The sequence below is a fragment of the Clinocottus analis genome, unplaced genomic scaffold, assembly GCF_023055335.1.
Source record: "Clinocottus analis isolate CAN_PGR_092001 unplaced genomic scaffold, fCliAna1.0.p SCAF_15, whole genome shotgun sequence".
NCBI classification, from domain to species: Eukaryota; Metazoa; Chordata; class Actinopteri; order Perciformes; family Cottidae; genus Clinocottus; species Clinocottus analis.
Genome location: NW_027175876.1, coordinates 17,870,499 through 17,890,037, shown reverse-complemented (window position 1 = coordinate 17,890,037; position 19,539 = coordinate 17,870,499). Strand labels below are relative to the sequence as shown.

Here is a 19,539-nt window from a genome sequence, read left to right as displayed (position 1 = left end):
AAAACAATCCTTTTTAAAGGCCCAGTGATCGGGAAAATCCCCGTGAAACAAACCAAAGCAAATGGCTAATTATTAGGGAGAATGACTTCATCGGAACTAACTGGCAGAAGCAACTTCTTTTTACTGGTTGGCTTGGAAGCCCAGCATGTCTTTGCCATTGCAATAAATTACATTGTGACTGGGAGAGAATCGATGATGTTAATCTACTTAATAATTATCAAAGTGCTTCCTTTGATGCAGAGAGTTTCTTTCTTTTTTCTGACTTTTTGGGTTTTAAAGTAATGAAACAACTATTCTACAGACATGACGTTTATGGCGTGATTCACTGTCAGACTGTATGTAAGTTTTCACTTTGAGGCAGGGACTTCCAGTTAAAACAAATTAATATAAAATATGATCTATTAAACATACTTTAGGCTGGTGAAACAAATTGCATTACAAAAGCATTTTCGACTAATCAGATTGCAGAATACCTTTGTGTACAGAACCGTGAAGGCTCTATTAAAATTGTAAAATATAATGTTTTATATTTTTCACCGAACTAAAATGACATTTAAACATGCAAAAAGACGAGTCAAAGAAGTTTTGAGTTAGTAAAATCCCCCCGAAATAGTTTTCCAGAAATAATCATTCTAAAAGCTAATCTGAACCAGCTGTAAAAGAAAGCATAAATAAATGGATTGAGCATTGAATTTGACAGTGTCAGCCAGTTTAGTGTTTCAATCACAGCAATCGGTGTAACATCGTACGTTAAAGGTTGAAAGATAATACAAAGAAAGTACGGAGTCCAGCACAAGAGAAACACTCCCAAAACAATAGCCAGAGTTTTGGTGGCCTTTCTCTCCATCTTACTCACAGTGGCTCCAGACTTTGTGGTCTGGATGCTGATTGCCTGTCTCTGTGCAACAAGAAATATTTTCAGGTAGATGCTGAGCATTATAATGACTGGGATATAAAAGGAAAAAATACACGCCAGAGTGGTTGATATTAGAGCATCAATTAAGCAACTTTCTTCACATTTTCCTTGATTAAAACCTGCAATTATAATGCTGATCCCAATCAGAGCAGCAAGTGCCCAGCTCATCAGGATCATAATCCCAATGACACGATCGTTCACTTTTCTTTTATAAGCGAGAGGCTGACATACTGCGTAGTATCTGTCAATAGCAATACAGCATAAATGCAAAATGGAAGCTGTGCTCAGTGTAACGTCAAAGCTTCCTCGTACTTTACAAAACAAACTCTCGTGATACCAACAGGAGGTCACAGTGTAAGCCATGCTGAAAGGAAAGACAATGATCCCAACAAGCAGGTCCACCACAGCCAGAGAGAGAATGAGGTAGTTAGTAGGAGTGTGGAGCTGTTTGAAGTAAGAGACAGAGATTATTACGAGAAGGTTTCCACATATTGTGACAACAGACAATGCGCTGAGGAAAACATGTAATAGAACACATATTATGGAAGGGTTGCTGGTGAATAAGTAAGTTGTATTATCTAATTCGTAGCAGGGATGTATGTCGTTAACCGTGTCCGTCCTGTTGACAGTTGTTTCTGGTTCCATGCTTCTACATAGATTCCTGAAATAAAAATGTCCAATATCAACCCTATACACTGAGAAGAGTTTTCAAATACTTAATATTTACTTTAATATGAGTAACCACAACAACATACATTTTCTTTAACAAAGACGTTAACAAAACATTTGTAGTTTATAAAGTGTCATACCATTCCACTCACGTAGATGATACCTCAGCGTGGGTGTGTATCTCTGTGCTACTGTACAGAACCTTTAGATGTGATGTTAAAATAGTCAGTCCCCACCTAATTACCATAATGAATACAACAGTCTCTGGGCCAATCAGATGGAATGCACTACATTCTGTTTGTATATCCTTCCTCTTGTGTTTGGGTCAGCACGGACCCGTTTACGGTCGTAAAGAACAAATGTGTTTATTGCATCAAGGCTTTTTGACTTTGTCTGGAATCTTTATTTCAACAAAATAAAACAAAAAGGTTTTTTTCCACTAAATTATGAAATGAAATGATGACCTTTGTGTTGTTAGTTATAAACACAAGATTTATTTAATTTGTTGCTTTTTTATTTAGTGTCATTTTTGTGACGAATCAGACGTCCAGACACTCTAAAACAAGGCTTAGCAAACCAAGGCCCATTGGGTGTTCTTATATTAAGTTAAGAAGACACCTCCAGGCCCAGCACTGTGAGCAGGCCTGTCAGACATACTGTAAACCAACAGTTCGTTATCATATCCATCATCAGGCAGAAAGATTTACTATTCAGGTCAAAACCACAGGGGGCGGCTATAAGAACTTCAGTCAAGGTTTCACATTTCTAAAATTACACCACCGAACTGCATGCTGGGTCGTCCTGTCAAATTCTGTCGCAGAGTCTCCTGTGTGACAAAATATTACGTTAAGTGGGCGATCTTTACCCAGCATGCACTTCGGCAGTGCAATTTCATAAATGTGCAACCATGACTCAAGTTTTTACCCTGTCACGTAAGTAGCACCCGCTGCGCCCTCAGCTGAATTTAGAAGAAATAAAAGTGTCAGACTAATCTCTATTACGATGTGACTGTACAACAAAATATTGTAAGTACCCTCCCATTAATCAGATCCAGGTGCCAGGCCTGTCAACCGCTGTAGCGTTTTTCAGTTCTTAACTTGAGTTTCCTGAAGCATGAGGAATGCTACAGACCAGCATTGATGTTTCTTGATGCTTTTTACTCTTAACAAGGACCACCCTACTCGTGACTGCCGTTGGTGAAAGGTTTATTCGGAACCGTTAGGTTCTTCAACTGGGGAAGGGGTCAAAAGGAAGAGGCATGAGGGTAGAAGAAAGAGGGGAAGAGCGTGAGGGTAGAGGGTGATGGATGGGCGGGCAAGAGATGGGGGGAGGTTAGGGATGAGGGAAGAGGGGCAAGGGATGAGGGAAGGGAGTGAGGGATGTGGGTTAAGGGGTGGGGAGAAAGAGGCGGGTTTGTTGCGCCGGTTGAGGTGTGTGGCCGTTAGGCATCAGGGAAGTTGAGTGGGTTGGGGCCGTCTCTTGGCATCTCTGTGGTTCAGAGTCCCTAAAACGACGGCTTATGTGGACAGGTGCCTGTGAGCGTTTTTGATGTCGCTCAGGTTTGAGCGGATGTATGTAAGGTACGTCGATGAAGACCAGCGGCCAAGCAGTTTGATAACGTGGTCAGGGATTCCCTGACTCGAAGCGGTGGAGGCAGCGCCAATGCAGAAGGAATGGCCCGAGTATGATTCGGGGGGTATTCCGGATCTTGCTGGGATCTGGCGAAGGTGGTTATGAAACCAGGCTCGGGTGGCTCCCTCTCCGGTCTCTGTGAAAAAAAAGAGAGGGTCTTGTCCGGTCGTGTGACTGGTTGATCTGAGGTTCTGATCGTCGTGGATGGGCTCGTACGGTCTGAGGAACAAGTCCAGCCGGAAGAGGTGAATGGGTTGGGGCGGACTGTGTTGGTTGTTTTTGCTGTGCTTGAGAAGATAGATGATGGTATCGGGAGGAAAGACTGAAATGTCGGATATGGTCGCGTGTCTTGACGGCTGATGATCGGCGCTTGGGGTGGTGAACTCTGAGCCGGCCCGTGTTGTGGAGGCTTTTATTGTCAGGATGGAATGGGCATGCGTAATGAAGTGTGTGAGGGTGAGGACGTCGAGTGACGAGAATGGCAGACTGGAGACGGCGTTGAAAGCTTCGAAGCTGTTCCATCCCATAAGGTACGAGGAGAGTGTAGTGGGGGCAATGCTGTTGAGGATGGCATCTTAGGAGGCAGCGGCCAACTGTGCGAATTATGGGGTTAGTTAGAGACTGTGGCTAAAAACGGTGGGACCGGGATTGGCCGTGGGTCCAAGGCTGGTGCTAATTGCCTGAATTTCTGAAAAGAAAACCGGGAGTGCATCGGCAAAGGCTTTTGTGTGGTTGATGTGTGTTGTCCGGATGATAAATTAGTGCCAGGCCGAGACTAGGGTGAGTCTTGGAACAGAACTGAATCGAGGGTGATGCCCAGGAATTCTAGGGACATGGCGGGACCTGCAGTTTTCTCAGCGGAGAGTGATACTCCGAGTTCATTAAACGCAAGGTCAGGGTATAGAGGCCGAGTGCTGGGGGCAGGAGGAAGGTGTGACTATGAGGAAGTCGTCCAGGAGGTGTATGACATATGGGAGTTTGTGGTTGTTGGTTAAGATCCAGCACAGAGCTTCGGCTAAGAAGTCAAAGACTTTTGGGCTGCTCCTGCATCCGTAGAGTCAGGCGCACTGCGAAATAGTAGTTTCCCTTCCAGAGAACGCCAGTAGTCTGGATGGATTAGCATGACCTTGAAGGCTTTGGTAATATCCCCTTTGGACAGCCATGCTGCGTGGCCCGCTCGGCAGATGAGGGATATGATGGGCTGATGGTGGTGTACTGCATGGAGTAGTCCGGGCTTGGGATAAGGCTGTTGATGCTGGGTATGAAAGTGCCGCAGGGAGATGATAGGTCTATTGTCAGTCTATTTTTCCCGGAGATTTTTCTGGTGGCTATCCCGATGGGGTTTATCCTGAAGGTAGGAAAGGACGGGCGGGCCGATTATGAACGCATTTTTGACTTCTTTGGCCAGGAGTTCGTCAACTATGTTGGGCTCGCAGGTGGCAGATTTGAGGTTTCTGCCTTAGAAGGGGTGGGTGGACGCTGTGTTTAAGGCCCTGTAAAAGATGGCTAATGAGCTGGTAGTCGGCTAACGCGTGTAAGTTGATGGGTGTGCTGAGATACTTATGAAGGTTTTGCTGGACTGGATTGTGGAGTAAGGCTGCATGGTGCGGCTGGATGGGACGGTGCGCCAAAGAGCTCCCAGTTTAGGAAACGGCGGGCTGCGAAGACTCTGCAGTAAGTTTCAGAGTCCAGTGCGCCCCAGTAGGTGCCTTTCTTTGTACTGTTGCACGCGGCCGGCAGCTTCTGCGGAAAACAGGGTGTGGTATGTGTAGAAGCCGTTGCCGCCAAAGCGCAGAGCTAGAACTCGGATAAGAGTAAGGTAGTCGTCCAGATCGGGCCTCTGTTCAGTGTAGGCAGTGCAGATGACATCTCGGTACAGGGAAAATGTGTACGCAAACTCAGTCGTGGTGAGCTCCTTGGACCGGGTGGGGAGGGGCTGTTTTAGATCTATGGACCCAAAAACGGTGAGCAGTTCTCTGGGAATATGGGTGTTGCATGGGGAAAGGAGGATGAGCTGGGCTAGGTTGATGAAATTACCAGTAAGGATTTGCTGCCTGAGCGTGTGTGACAGTGGGGAAGGTCGGGCGGGTACAGGCAGGCGTGTTGGAGGTCAAGCTGTGGCTAGGGTGGAGCTGGCGAAAGGAGGAAAGAAGGACTGAGGGAAGCTGGGGAACGGTGCTGTGGAAACAGGGGGGCGCTGCATGGTGTGGTAGTCAGAGTAAAATACATTTGGGTTATGGGGAATGGGTGGTTGAAGGTGAAAGGATGGTTGAGGGTGAAAGGGGCGATGAGGATGAGGGAGAGCGAGAAGAGGAAGGCGGGAGTTTTGGCCAGAGCCCCAGCAGAGGTCCCTGCTGTTAGAGTGAGGGTGGCCAAAGGCGAGGTGCGAGGTGCGGGGGGGGGGTTAAGGAGCATGTGTATGGGGTAAGTGTGCAGGCTGTATGAGGGCGGCTGTGGTGTTTTGCTGGGTGAGTGCGGTTTTAAGCTGGTGGACCGTCCAGCTGCTGACCGGGTGGGGTCTGGCAGAGAATTCTGTCGCTTTGGCCGTAGCTCGGCGGCTGGATCGCAACCCGGCGGGCGATTGCCGCAGCGAGGATTTCGCTCCGAGGCTGGCGGCTGGTGCAGGGGTGTCCGAGGGTCTCTGTCGGGAGTTCCAGAGTAAGTGGGTGGTAGATTGCAGCCGGGGAAGCTGGCGGCAAACGATCGTAGGGGAAGGAGGGATCTCCGGGGGATCGGGACCTGACGGCTGGAAAGGGAAGAGCTCGTCGTCCGAGGGGTTCAGGGTTAGATCGAAATCCATCGTGATCAGTTAAGGAGCGATGTGGAGACTGAGTTAAGGAGGTAGTGGATGTGTTGATTGTGTTTCAGTAGCCGGGTTCCTGCATCCAGTTCTTCTGTAACAATGTCCACAGTGAGTGCTGAGTGTTTAATAAAAAGTGGACTGCCCAATATTTTTCCACAGAAGTAAGATCAAATCCTGTATGTCTTTTTTGCTAAGAAACAGTTGCAATTGAAAGAGTACAATATCAGCTGCCATTTTTCCACCAAGTATGCTAATGCTGCATTCACAACAAAACCATTGCAAATTTGACACGCGAGTAGAATAAATGAATGGTGGCAAGAAAAAGCAAACTTTCAGGGGCGCAAACACAGCGTTCCACCGTCTTGCCGCCTGAAATAGCGCTGATAGCGGCCGTTATTCAGTGTGGGACTACAGATGATACTATGAATCCAGACACTATGGAGTTTGATGTTCCTTCTTATGTAGAATTTACACAGCATTGTGGCAGTGGGGTGGGGTTGCGCTCAGCTGTGGATGGGGGCGTTACAAACAAACATGTATAAAGCAGAACTAGTGGTTAATCAAATGGTGGCTAGCGGACGAAGATAAGCCGCAGAGATAAGCCACAGCCCCTTTCAGGCGCGAGTTACATTCGCAATGCGTTTGTTGTGAACACAGCTTTACTATGTTAGGCCGGCCGTCTGTTAAATTGTAAAACTCATTGTGGCCCCCGAGCCAAAAGGTTTGCTCACCCCTGCTCTAGACCAGGCTGCTCTTTAATAGAAATGTGATTGGGTAGGAGGTTTAAAGAAATTAAGTTTTATCTACAAGTTTTATCTGGTGCAAGATAGGTTCTTCCTGCTGATTGGAGGCTGTAATTAACCATGTGCCTTTGGATGTTCCAGGAGGAAGAACATTATGGTGTAGCTGTGTGCCTGTGAGGTTATGTTAAGCTAAGTTACCTTTAATTAAGTAAAACCACTTTTTGTTTGATTTGTTTATTCATATTATTTGTATATAAAGTTTGGATCATGGGTAGCAGAGCAATTTATGAGTAAACATCCTTGGTTTGTCAACTATTGTTTCACATTATTTCTTGGAACATTTATTTTAAACAACCCACTTCTATATATATATATATATATATATATATATATATATATATATATATATATATATATATATATATATATATATGTATAATTATTTTTTTGTTTGTTTTTTTGTATGAATTGGCAGTTCTGAGAACAAGTAGAGTGACAAAGTGTGATAATCATATTGATTGCAAAAATCACAACATGAGCCTTATAAGGAATTCAACACAGTTTTGAGTTAGTAAAGTCACCTTGAAATATCTTTCCAGAAATGATCATTCTAAAGCCTGATCTGAACCAGCTGTAAAAGAAGGCATAAATAAATGGATTGAGCATTGAATTTGACAGTGTAAGCCAGTTTAGTGTTTCAATTACAGGAATTGGTACTGGATTATTATTAAAAGGCAGAACAGTGACACAAAGAAAGAAAGGAGTCAAACATATTATAAAAACTCCTAAAACAATAGCCAGAGTTTTGGTGGCCTTTCTCTCCGTCTTACTGGCCCCAGACTGTGTTGTCTGACAGGTTGTGTTCTGAATGCTGCGTGCCTGTTTCTGTGCCACAAGGAAAATCTTAACATAGATACAGAGCATTATTAACACTGGGAGATAAAATGTCAATATAGGTCCAATAGTGTTTTCTAGGAGAACATCAATTAAACATCTTTCCTCACATTTTTCATTATTTAATCCAGCAATTATGATGCTAACTCCAATTAGAACAGAGACCCCCCAGCTCACCAGGATCATGATCACAATAACACGATCGCTTATTTTAGTTCTATAAGTCAGAGGTTGACATACTGCATAATATCTGTCAATAGAAATACAACACAGGTTCAGAATAGAAGCTGAGCTAAGTGATATATCAACACCGCTTCGCACTTTGCAGATTACACCCTCATGATAAACACACGAGCTCAGTGAGAAAGCCATGCTGAAAGGAAAGACAATGACCCCAACCAGCAGGTCAGCTACAGCCAGAGAGAGAATGAGGTAGTTAGTAGGAGTGTGGAGCTGTTGGAAGTAAGAGACAGAGATTATAACCAGAAGGTTTCCACATATTGTTACAACACACAATAACATGAGGAAAATATATAATAAGACACAAATAATGGAAGGGTTCTTTGTCAGTATGTACTGGAAATTATCTATTTCATAGCAGGGATGTATGGCAGTCACAGCGTTGGTCCAGTTGAAAGTGACTTCTGGTTCCATGGTTTAGTGTTCCTACAATTAAAGACAATACATATTATTAAAAACTATTGATTTGATATGTACCAATTGTATCTGGGCAATAGACTGATCTGGTATCTGAAAAAATCTTTTCAAACAATTTAGTACATTTACTTCTCTTCATTTATTCGTGATATTTTGTTTTGCAAAGTTAGGAAATTAATGTTTAAGTCAAGCCTGACACATACAATACATAATATAATGTATACATCATATGTACACTTTGTTTAGATTATATATATATATATATATATATATATATATATATATATATATATATACATACACACACACACACACACACACATCAATATATTAATCAGTGATCACAACAACAATTCTGAAGAGTTCTACATCATACCTGTTGTTCCCCTCACGATTGTCCACACAATAGTGCTGATGTGTAGAACCTTCATACTTATGAACATCTATCTAATCCTCATCATTGTTGTTGACCAATCAGGAATGGGACTGCCTCCTGTTTGCATGAGACAGCAAAGATACAATGAAAGAACATAGTTGACCAATGATGTGTTTACTTTGATTTTTTTTTTTTTTGCCACTTTTTTTTTTTTTTTTTTAATTTCATTCTCAACCACACATTTAAATTGTTGGCAAATTAAATGGTAAACTGGCTGATTGGAATAGTTTGTTGTTGTTTTTTTTTAAATAAAAAAAATTGGAAAATAAAGTGTGGGAATTGAAAAATTGGTTAGATTTTTTTTTTTCCAGATAAAAGTTGTTAACCCTCTATAGGTCACTCATTAAAATACTTTGTAATTCAAAATGTCAACCCTAGAGCGCCATTTGGAGAATACTCCTTTACTGTTCCATCCATCCATCCCTTTTCCACCGCTTATCCGGGGTCGGGTCGCGGTGGCAGCACCCAGCAGACCGACCCAGGCTTCCCTCTCACCCGCAACATTTTCCAGCTCGTTCTGGGGACCCCGAGATGTTCCCAGGCCAGCCGGGAGATATAATCCCTCCAGCGTGTCCTGGGTCTTCTCCTTTCGATACGGAGGAGCAGCGGCTCGACTCTAAGCTCCTTCTTGATGTCCGAGCTCCTTACCCTATCTCTAAGGCTGAGCCCGGCCACTCTACGGAGGAAGCTCATTTCGGCCGCATGTATCCGCGACCTCGTTCTTTCGGTCACGACCCAGAGTTGGTGACCATAGGTGAGGGTTGGAACGTAGACCGACCAGTAAATAGAGAGCTTCGCCTTCCGACTTAGCTCCCTCTTCACCAAGACGGACCGGTACAGCGCCTGTTTTACTGCTGCAGCCGCACCGATCCGCCTGTCGATCTCTCGCTCCACCTTACCCTCACTCGTGAACAAGACCCCGAGGTACTTGAACTCCTTCGCTTGGGGCAGGCATGTTGTCCCCACCTGAAGGGAGCAATCCACCGGTTTCCCATGGCCTCAGATTTGGAGGCGCTAACTCTCATCCCTGCCGCTTCACACTCAGCTGCAAAACGCCACGAGGGACCCGGTCGAAAGCCTTCTCCAAGTCCACAACGCACATGTAGACTGGTTGGGCAAACCCCCATGACGCCCACCGCCTGTAGTCTTTGAGGGTAAAGAGCTGGTCCACTGTTCCACAACCGGGACGGAATCCGCACTGCTCCTCTTGAATCCGAGGTTCGACAAGCGGTCGGAGTCTCCTTTCCAGCACCCTGGCATAAGCTTTTCCCGGGAGGCTGAGCAGTGTGATACCACGATAGTCTGAGCACACTCTCCGGTCCCCCTTCTTGAAGATGGGAACCACCACCCCGGTCTGCCAGTCCATGGGCACTGTTCCCGACCCCCATGCGACACTGAAAAGGCGTGTCAGCCAAGACAGCCCAGCAATGTCCAGCGCTTTCAGCATCTCAGGGCGGATTTCATCCACCCCCGGCGCCTTGCCACCAAGAAGCTCTTTAACTACCTTAGTGACCTCTGCCAGGGATATGGGTGCACCCACCCCAAGGTCTTCAGGCACTGCCCCCTCCCCAGGGGACATGTTGGCCGGGTTTAGGAGTTCCTCAAAGTGCTCTTTCCACCGCCCGACGATGTCCCCAGTCCGAGTCAGCAGTTCCCCTCCCTCGCTGAGAACAGCCTGGGGTAGGCCCTGCTTTCCCTTTCTGATCCGCCGGATGGTTTGCCAGAACCTCTTTGAGGCCAACCGAAAGTCCTTCTCCATGGCCTCCCCGAACTCTTCCCATGACCGAGTTTTAGCATCCGCTACCGCCGCAGATGCAGCCCTCTTGGCCTGCCGGTACCCATCAGCTGCTTCAGGAGATCCCTGGTCCAACCAGGCCCGAAAGGCCTCCTTCTTCAGCTTGACGGCTTCCCTCACCCCGGGTGTCCACCACCGGGTTCTCGGGTTACCGCCGTGACAGGCACCGACGACCTTCCGACCCCAACTCCTGGCGGCAGCTTCCACAATAGAGGCTTTGAACAAGGTCCACTCGGATTCCATGTCCCCAACCTCCCTCAGGATGCGTGAAAAGTTCATCAGGAGGTGGGAGTCGAAGACCTTCCGGACAGGATCCTCAGCCAGACGTTCCCAGTTCACCCTCACAACACGTTTGGGCTTGCCAGGTCTTTCCAGCCGCCTCCCTGGCCATCTGATCCAACTCACCACCAGGTGGTGATCAGTTGACAGCTCTGCTCCTCTCTTCACCCGAGTGTCCAAGACATACGGCCGCAGATCAGATGATACGATTACAAAGTCGATCATTGATCTTTGGCGTAAGGTGTTCTGGTACCACGTACACTTATGAACCACCTTATGCTCGAACATGGTGTTTGTGATGGCCAAACCGTGGCTAGCACAGAAGTCCAACAACAGAACACCGTTCGGGTTCAGATCGGGCAAGCCGTTCCTCCCAATCACCCCCCGCCAAGTTTCACTGTCATTACCCACGTGACTGTTGAAGTCTCCCAGGAGAACTATAGAGTCGGCAGGAGGCGCCCTCTCCAGGACCCCTCCAACCGACTCCAACAAGGCCGGATACTCCGAGCTGCTGTTCGGTGCATAAGCACAAACAACAGTCAGAGCCTTACTCCCCGCGACCCGGAGGCGCAGAGAGGCGACCCTCTCGCTCACTGGAAAAAACTCCAACATAGCGGCGCTCAGCCGGGGGCTCGTGAGTATCCTCCCCCCCCCCCGGGCGCCTCTCACCCTGGGCAACTCCAGAAAAGGACAAAGTGCAACCCTTCTCCAGGAGCTTGGTTCCAGAGCCCTTGCGGTGCGTGGAGGTGAGCCCAACTATATCTAGCTGGTACCGCTCCACCTCCTGCACCAGCTCCGGCTCTTTCCCCGCAAGCGAGGTGACGTTCCACGTCCCTAGAGCTAGTCCATGCTGCCGGCGATCGGCTCGCCCAGGTCTTCTGCCTGGCCTGCCGCCCGATCTGCATTGCACCCGACCCCGATGATCCTCTCCGCGGGTGGTGAGTCCACGGAGTGGCTGCGGCACCATGTTGTTCTTTCGGGCTGAGCCCGACCGGGCCCCATGGGCGAAGGCCCGGCCACCAGACGCTCGCCGACGAGCTCGCCTCCCGGGTCTGGCTCCGGGAGGGTGCCCCGGTTTCCCTTGTCCGGGCGAGGTGACTAAACTCGTAGTGCTGCTTTCCATCAGGGTTTTTTGAACCGCTCTTAGTCTGGGCTCTCCCCCGAGACCTGTTTGCCTTGGGAGACCCTACCAGGGGCTGACGCCCCGGACAACATAGCTCCCAGGATCACTGAGCCACTCAAACTCCTCCACCACGTTAAGGTGGCGATTCACGGAGGTAACACGGGCTATGACGCAAATCTTCGTTGACAGAAGTGTTGAAATTTTATATTTTTCTTCACATTTTTACAGCATTGGAAAACGTTAAGAATGTTTGTCCTGCTACAGAAACCATATTAAAACAAAAGATATATTTAACCCCCATCTTTTGCCTTTTTCATACATTTTTGAAAAAGCTCCATTGAGCCACTAGGGCGGCGCTAAAGATGCGGCTCTAGAGCCACAGGTTGCCGACCCCCGATTTAGACTAACATATTCATCATGCCTCAGCCAGGTTTCAGTGACACCACACAAATCAATATGATTGTCTGATATTAATTAATTTACTAATACAGCTTTAGGAGATAAAGATCTAATATTTAGAAGTCCACATTTAATTATCCTATCGTGTTGTACTGTTGCAATAGTGGTGTTAACCTTTATGAGGTTATTTTCTATAACTCTTTCTTGGTTACTTTTGATTTAATTAGATTTGAACAGGAACTAGTCGTCACGTTCGTTCACTTTCACCCTGCCGTATCAATGATACAGGAAGTGACCTGCCTTGACTTGGATATTTATTTGTGTCGCCTGTCCTGGATTGGCTTGTACTAATGTTTAGTTTAATTAAATATTTTGTTGTTGTTGCAACAAGCCAATACATCAGCCGGTTACATTAGCCCATAGGGGTGCTACAAATGCATGACAGTCAAGACACGCCACATCGTACCTCTGTGAGGTCGGCTTTTCTGCTTTTGCGTCTCTCAAAACAAAATACGGGTAAACTCAAGATTGAGCATGAATTGAGAGCGGGTGTATCAAGCCTGCAACCCCGGTTTAAGAAGATTTGTAGTGGAAAGCATTACTAGTAAGTGTTAGTTACTATTGTTTCTCATTATTTCTTGGACCATTTATTTAAAACAACCCACTACTAAATAACAGTTGTAATATGTTTGCATTTATAATATTAATAATATTATAATTGTAAATGAAATTAATAATACAGCAATGTGACAACGTGTTAAGATAATTATCTTTATCAAGTACAAAGTGAGGACTCAAAATCCCGACAACTGTTTAAAGTAAATTTATTGTCCAAAAAACAAGGACAGGCTTTCAAACAGACCGGGTTATAAAAAGGCAGAAGAAGGAACAGGAAACAAATGAGCATCAAAACAGGGATTTAATAACTGGAATCTGACAGGACATCTAACAGGACAAACACACAGTCTACACACAGTACAATCCGACAAGGGCAGAAGACAAACAGGGTTTAAACACAAGGGTTAGCTGCAGGTGATTAGACACAGCAGAAAAAACAGGAAACAAGAAAAACTCAAACCATTACAATCACATCGTAAGCTATATCAGTAATTTAAGTCAAGACAGAAGGACGTGCAAGACCAGTATCCAACCTCCCCTCTCCAAACCCTTGCCCCTCTTGCTGTGGGGCAGTGCTGTGGGGCGTCAGTGCTATCCACAACACCACCGCACGGCCTTCTGTGTCAGTCTGCATGTTCTCCCCATGTCAGCATGGGTTGCGGCATAGATTAATTGGACTCGTAGGTGAATTACCCGTAGGTGTGAGTGTGAGCTTTAATAGTTGTCTGTCTCTGTCTGCCCTGTGATGGATTGGAGACTTGTCCAGGTGAACTCTGCCTTCGCCCCTTGACAGCTGGGATCGGCTCCAGCGCCCCGCGGCCCTAAACAGGACAAGCAGTTTGGATAATGGAATGGAAGTCAAGACAGCTTTGAGTGTGTGAAATCACCTTTAAATAGTTTACCAGAAATGATCATTCTAAAGGCTGATCTGAACCAGCTGTAAAAGAAGGCATAAATAAATGGATTGAGCATTGAATTTGACAGTGTCAGCCAGTTAAGTTTTTCAATCACAGGAACTGGTGCTGGCCTATTGGTAAAAGACATGTAGGTGAAACAAAGAAAGAAAGGAGTCCAGCATATTATAAAAACTCCTAAAACAATAGCCAGAGTTTTGGTGGCCTTTCTCTCCGTCTTACTGGCCCCAGACTTAGTTGTCTGACAGGTTGTGTTCTGAATGCTGCGTGCCTGTCTCTGTGCCACAAGGAAAATCTTAACATACACACAGAGCATTATTAACACTGGGAGATAAAATGTCAATATAGGTCCAATATTGTTTTCTACGTGATTATCAATTATGCACTGTCCCACACAATTTGCATTTTTTAAACTAGTAATTATGAAGCTAACTCCGTTCATACCAGAGGCCCCCCAGCTCAACAGGATCATGATCACAATAACACGATAGCTTATTTTAGTTCTATAAGTCAGAGGTTGACATACTGCATAATATCTGTCAATAGAAATACAAAACAGGTTCAGAATAGAAGCTAAACTTAGCGATACATCAAAACTGTTTCGTACTTTGCAGAATAAACCCTCATGATAAAAGCATGAGCTCAGTGAATAAACCATGTTGAAAGGAAAGACAATGACCCCAACCAGCAGGTCAGCTACAGCCAGAGAGAGAATGAGGTAGTTAGTAGGAGTGTGGAGCTGTTGGAAGTAAGAGACAGAGATTATAACCAGAAGGTTTCCACTTATTGTTACAACACACAATAACATGAGGAAAATATATAATAAAACACAAATAATGGAAGGGTTCTTTGTCAGTATGTACTGGGAATTATCTATTTCATAGCAGGGATGTATGGCAGTCACAGCGTTGGTCCAGTTGAAAGTGACTTCTGGTTCCATGGTTTAGTGTTCCTACAATTAAAGACAATACATATTATTAAAAACTATTGATTTGATATGTACCAATTGTATCTGGGCAATAGACTGATCTGGTATCTGAAAAAATCTTTTCAAACAATTTAGTACATTTACTTCTCTTCATTTATTCGTGATATTTTGTTTTGCAAAGTTAGGAAATTAATGTTTAAGTCAAGCCTGAAACATACAGCACATAATGTATACATCATATATGTACACTATGTATAGAATATATGCATATATATATATATATATATATATATATATATATATATATATATATATATATATATATATATATATATATATTAATCAGTCATCACAACAACAATTCTGAAGAGTTCTACATCATACCTGTTGTTCCCCTCACGATTGTCCACACAATAGTGCTGATGTGCAGAACCTTCATACTTATGAACATCTATCTAATCCTCATCATTGTTGTTGACCAATCAGGAATGGGACCGCTTCCTGTTTGCATGAAACGTCAAAGATACAATGAAAGAACATAGTTGACCAATGATGTGTCTACTTTGATTTTTTTTTTCTTTTTGCAAAAACATGTGAAACTTGTTTTTTGTTTACTATTTTTCTAAACCAGACATTTAAATAGTTATATTAAATGCTAAACTGGCCGATTGCAGTAGTTTGTATTACTTTAAGTTGAAAAATAAAGTGTTGTGGTGAAAAATAGGGCAGATTTTTTTTTCTTCTTTTTTTTACAGGTTAAGGTTGTTATAAGTAAATAGAACAATAGGGACCCATTGGCGCTCCTCCGGACCATACCCCTCCCAATCAACGAGGTATTGTAGTCCCCTACCCCGTGGCCGAGATTTGAGCAGGTGACGGACTGTGTAGACGGGGCCCACGTCGATGAGCCGGGTGGGGCTGCGGGGGTCTGACGGAGGGCTGAAGCGGGCTTTCTCGGACAAGTTTAACCCTGGAGACGTGGAAGGCGGGATGGACTCGCATAGCCGGTGGTAGACGCAGCCGGATGGCTGCAGGGTTAATGACCTGTGAAACAGGGAACGGACCCACATAACGGGGAGCCAACTTCTTGGACTCAACTCAGAGGCGAAAGTCCCGAGTCGACAGCCAGACCCGTTGTCCTGGAGCGTACTTAGGCGCGGGGGGACGACGTTTGTTGGCTGACCATTGGTAGCGCTCGGAGGTGCCCAATAGCATGGAGCGGGCCTGCCTCCAAGTGCGTCGGCACCGCTGGACAACGCCTAGACTGAAGGTAGGCTGGTATCCACGGGCACACTGGAAAGGGGAGAGCCCTGTGGCTGAACTTGGAAGGGTGTTGTGGGCATACTCAACCCACAGGAGTTGTGTGGACCAGGTTTGCGGGTTACAGGATGAGAGGCATCATAACGCGGTCTCCATCTATTGGTTCATACGTTCCGCCTGTCCATGCGATTGCGGATGGAATCCTGATGACAAGCTGACCGTGGCCCCCAGTAACCTGCAAAACTCAGTCCAAAAGTGCGAGGTGAACTGAGGACCCCGGTCGGAGACCACATCCGTGGGCAGACCGTGCAGGCGGAACACCTCCTCTAACATAATTTGGGCAGTTTTTTTGGCGGTAGGCAATTTGGTTAGTGGAATGAGGCAGGCAGACTTGGAGAATCGACCAATGACCGTGAGAATGACTGTGTTACCGTTGGACTTGGGTAGGCCGGTTACGAAATCCAGTGCGATGTGCGACCAGGGGTGATGAGGAATTGGCACAGGGTGAAGAAGACCAGAGGGAGCTTGTTTGGGGCTCTTGTGCTGAGCGCAGACTTGGCAAGCACTAACGAGTGCCAGGGTGCGTCTGATTCCCGGATGGCACGCCAGATGGGAGGAATGACCCCACTTGAGGACCTGGGGGCGGAGACTGTCTTGGACAAATAGGTGGTTATCGGGACAAGCATTGGGAGCTGGGTGTTTTATGGGGGCACTTTACCTTGTCCTCCACCTACCAGAACACTGCACCAATAACTCACTCCAAGGGGAGGATGCCAGGAGGGTGAGCAGAGCAACCTTCAGGCTAGAACTGACGAGACAGGGCATCGGGCTTTATGTTCTTGTTTCGTACTTTGCAGAATACACCCTCATGATAAACACACGAGCTCAGTGAGAAAGCCATGCTGAAAGGAAAGACAATGACCCCAACCAGCAGGTCAGCTACAGCCAGAGAGAGAATGAGGTAGTTAGTAGGAGTGTGGAGCTGTTGGAAGTAAGAGACAGAGATTATAACCAGAAGGTTTCCACTTATTGTTACAACACACAATAACATGAGGAAAATATATAATAAGACACAAATAATGGAAGGGTTCTTTGTCAGTATGTACTGGAAATTATCTATTTCATAGCAGGGATGTATGGCAGTCACAGCGTTGGTCCAGTTGAAAGTGACTTCTGGTTCCATGGTTTAGTGTTCCTACAATTAAAGACAATACATATTATTAAAAACTATTGATTTGATATGTACCAATTGTATCTAGGCAATAGACTGATCTGGTATCTGAAAAAATCTTTTCAAACAATTTAGTGCATTTACTTCTCTTCATTTATTCGTGATATTTTGTTTTGCAAAGTTAGGAAATTAATGTTTAAGTCAAGCCTGACACATACAATACATAATATAATGTATACATCATATGTACACTTTGTTTACATTATATATATATATATATATATATATATATATATATATATATATATATATATATTTATATATATATATACATACACACACACACACACACACATCAATATATTCATCAGTGATCACAACAACAATTCTGAAGAGTTCTACATCATACCTGTCGTTCCCCTCACGATTGTCCACACAATAGTGCTGATGTGCAGAACCTTCATACTTATGAACATCTATCTAATCCTCATCATTGTTGTTGACCAATCAGGAATGGGACTGCCTCCTGTTTGCATGAAACGTCAAAGATACAATGAAAGAACATAGTTGACCAATGACTTTTATGCTTTAAAAAATATATATATATTTGCCAAAACATGTTTCACGTTTTTTTTTAAACTTTTTTTCTTAATCAGACATTTAAATTGTTAGCAGATTAAATGGTAAACTGGCCGATTGCAGTAGTCTTTGTTACCTTAAGTTGAAAAATAAAGTGTTGTGGGTGGGTATTGAAAAATTGGGCAGATTTTTAATTATTTTTATTTTTACAAACAAAAGGGTTTTATAGATAAGTAAATAGAACAATAGGGTATTTTATCTTTATTAAACACATCCATCCATCTATTTTCAGCTGCTTGTCCGGGGTCAGGCCCTACAGAGGAAACTCATCTCCTTACCCTATCTCTAAGGCTGAGCCCTACAGAGGAAACTCATCTCCTTACCCTATCTCTAAGGCTGAGCCCTACAGAGGAACCTCATCTCCTTACCCTATCTCTAAGGCTGAGCCCGGCCACCCTACTGAGGAAACTCATCTCAGCCGCTTGTATCAGCGGTCACGACGATCTTTCAGTCACAGCAAAGAGAACGGGGTGGCTCATGAGGTAGCAGCAGATCACAAACATACTTAGGCCCTAAAATATTCAGTGCTTTATAAACCAGCAGCAGTATTTTAAAGTCAATTCTTTGGACAGGAAGCCAGTGCAAAGACCTCAGAACTGGAGCGATGTGATCTACTTTCCTGGTCCAACACCAGGACCGTTCACACCAAGCGCGTCAAAATTCGACGCGCGTCGTCATTTTTTGACACACGTCGAATAGTGTGTTCACACCAAAAGCAGCAAAACTAATCGCGGCGCCACAAAGGGGGCGTGGCTTATCTCAGCCACTTCTTTCCTTGAAAAGAGCGATCTTTTCCGTTATAGACTATAAATGAAATAATCACTAGATCTGCTTTATACTCGTTGTGGAAGTCACAAAAATCTCGGTACATTAAACTCCATGGTGTCTGGGTTCATAATATTATCCGCAGTCCCACAACAGCCTGAATGAAGCCGCTATCAGCTCCTTCCGGGTGACGGCAGCAGTTTGATTCATCTCATTGCTGATTGGCTGACGCAACTGTGACTCACGCCGAACGCGTCGAGATTTCGACGCACGTCGAGATTTCATGTAAAGTCAATGCACAGCCGCTTCAAAGCGTATGGACGCGTATTTTCTAGCGGGCAGCGCGTCAGATGCGTAGAAGCAGCACGAACAGCCCGCAGGTCGCGAAGTTAACTCGGGTCGACGCGCGAGTTGAAATTTCCCAACTGCGGCAAAAACGTGTGAGTCATAGTTGCGTCAGCCAATCAGCGTTGAGATAGTCCGCTCGTCGCCGCCCTGCCGGTGCTGAACCAAACTCCTGCTGGTCCTCCAGAAGCAGCTGATAGCGGCTTCATTCAGGCTGTTGTGGGACTACAGATAATATTATGAACCCATAGATTAGTCTTGCTGCTTTTGGTGTGAACACACATTTTCTCGACGTACGTCGAAAAAAATGCGCGCCAAGAATTTTTTGGACGCATTCGGTATGAACCATAACGCATTTTTGCTGCTGAAGTTGGGGAAATTTCTAGTCGCGTGTCGACCCGAATGCGCTCCACGACCAACGAGCTTTTCGTGCTGCTTCTTCGCGTCTGACGCGCTGCCCGCTGGGAAATACGCGTCTACGCAGCTTCAACGCGGCTGTGCATTGACTCAACATGAAATCTCGAGGCGCGCGGTCGATGTGACCAGAGCATTA

General features: G+C 45.3%; 3 protein-coding genes across 3 annotated transcripts; all 3 read right to left on the bottom strand.

The window, feature by feature from the left end:
- Positions 1-574: 574 nt before the first annotated feature.
- Positions 575-1,561, bottom strand: LOC137785484 (trace amine-associated receptor 1-like). The gene has a single exon (XM_068576760.1). It carries the CDS (start codon positions 1,559-1,561, stop codon positions 575-577), a length of 987 nt encoding a protein of 328 aa, XP_068432861.1.
- A 5,754-nt stretch (positions 1,562-7,315) lies between these two features.
- LOC137785989 (trace amine-associated receptor 1-like) lies at positions 7,316-8,311 on the bottom strand. The gene has a single exon (XM_068577566.1). The coding sequence runs from the start codon at positions 8,309-8,311 to the stop codon at positions 7,316-7,318; it is 996 nt and encodes a 331-aa protein (XP_068433667.1).
- Positions 8,312-13,822: 5,511 nt separating this feature from the next.
- LOC137785988 (trace amine-associated receptor 1-like) lies at positions 13,823-14,818 on the bottom strand. Its single transcript, XM_068577565.1, has one exon. The coding sequence runs from the start codon at positions 14,816-14,818 to the stop codon at positions 13,823-13,825; it is 996 nt and encodes a 331-aa protein (XP_068433666.1).
- Positions 14,819-19,539: the final 4,721 nt, after the last annotated feature.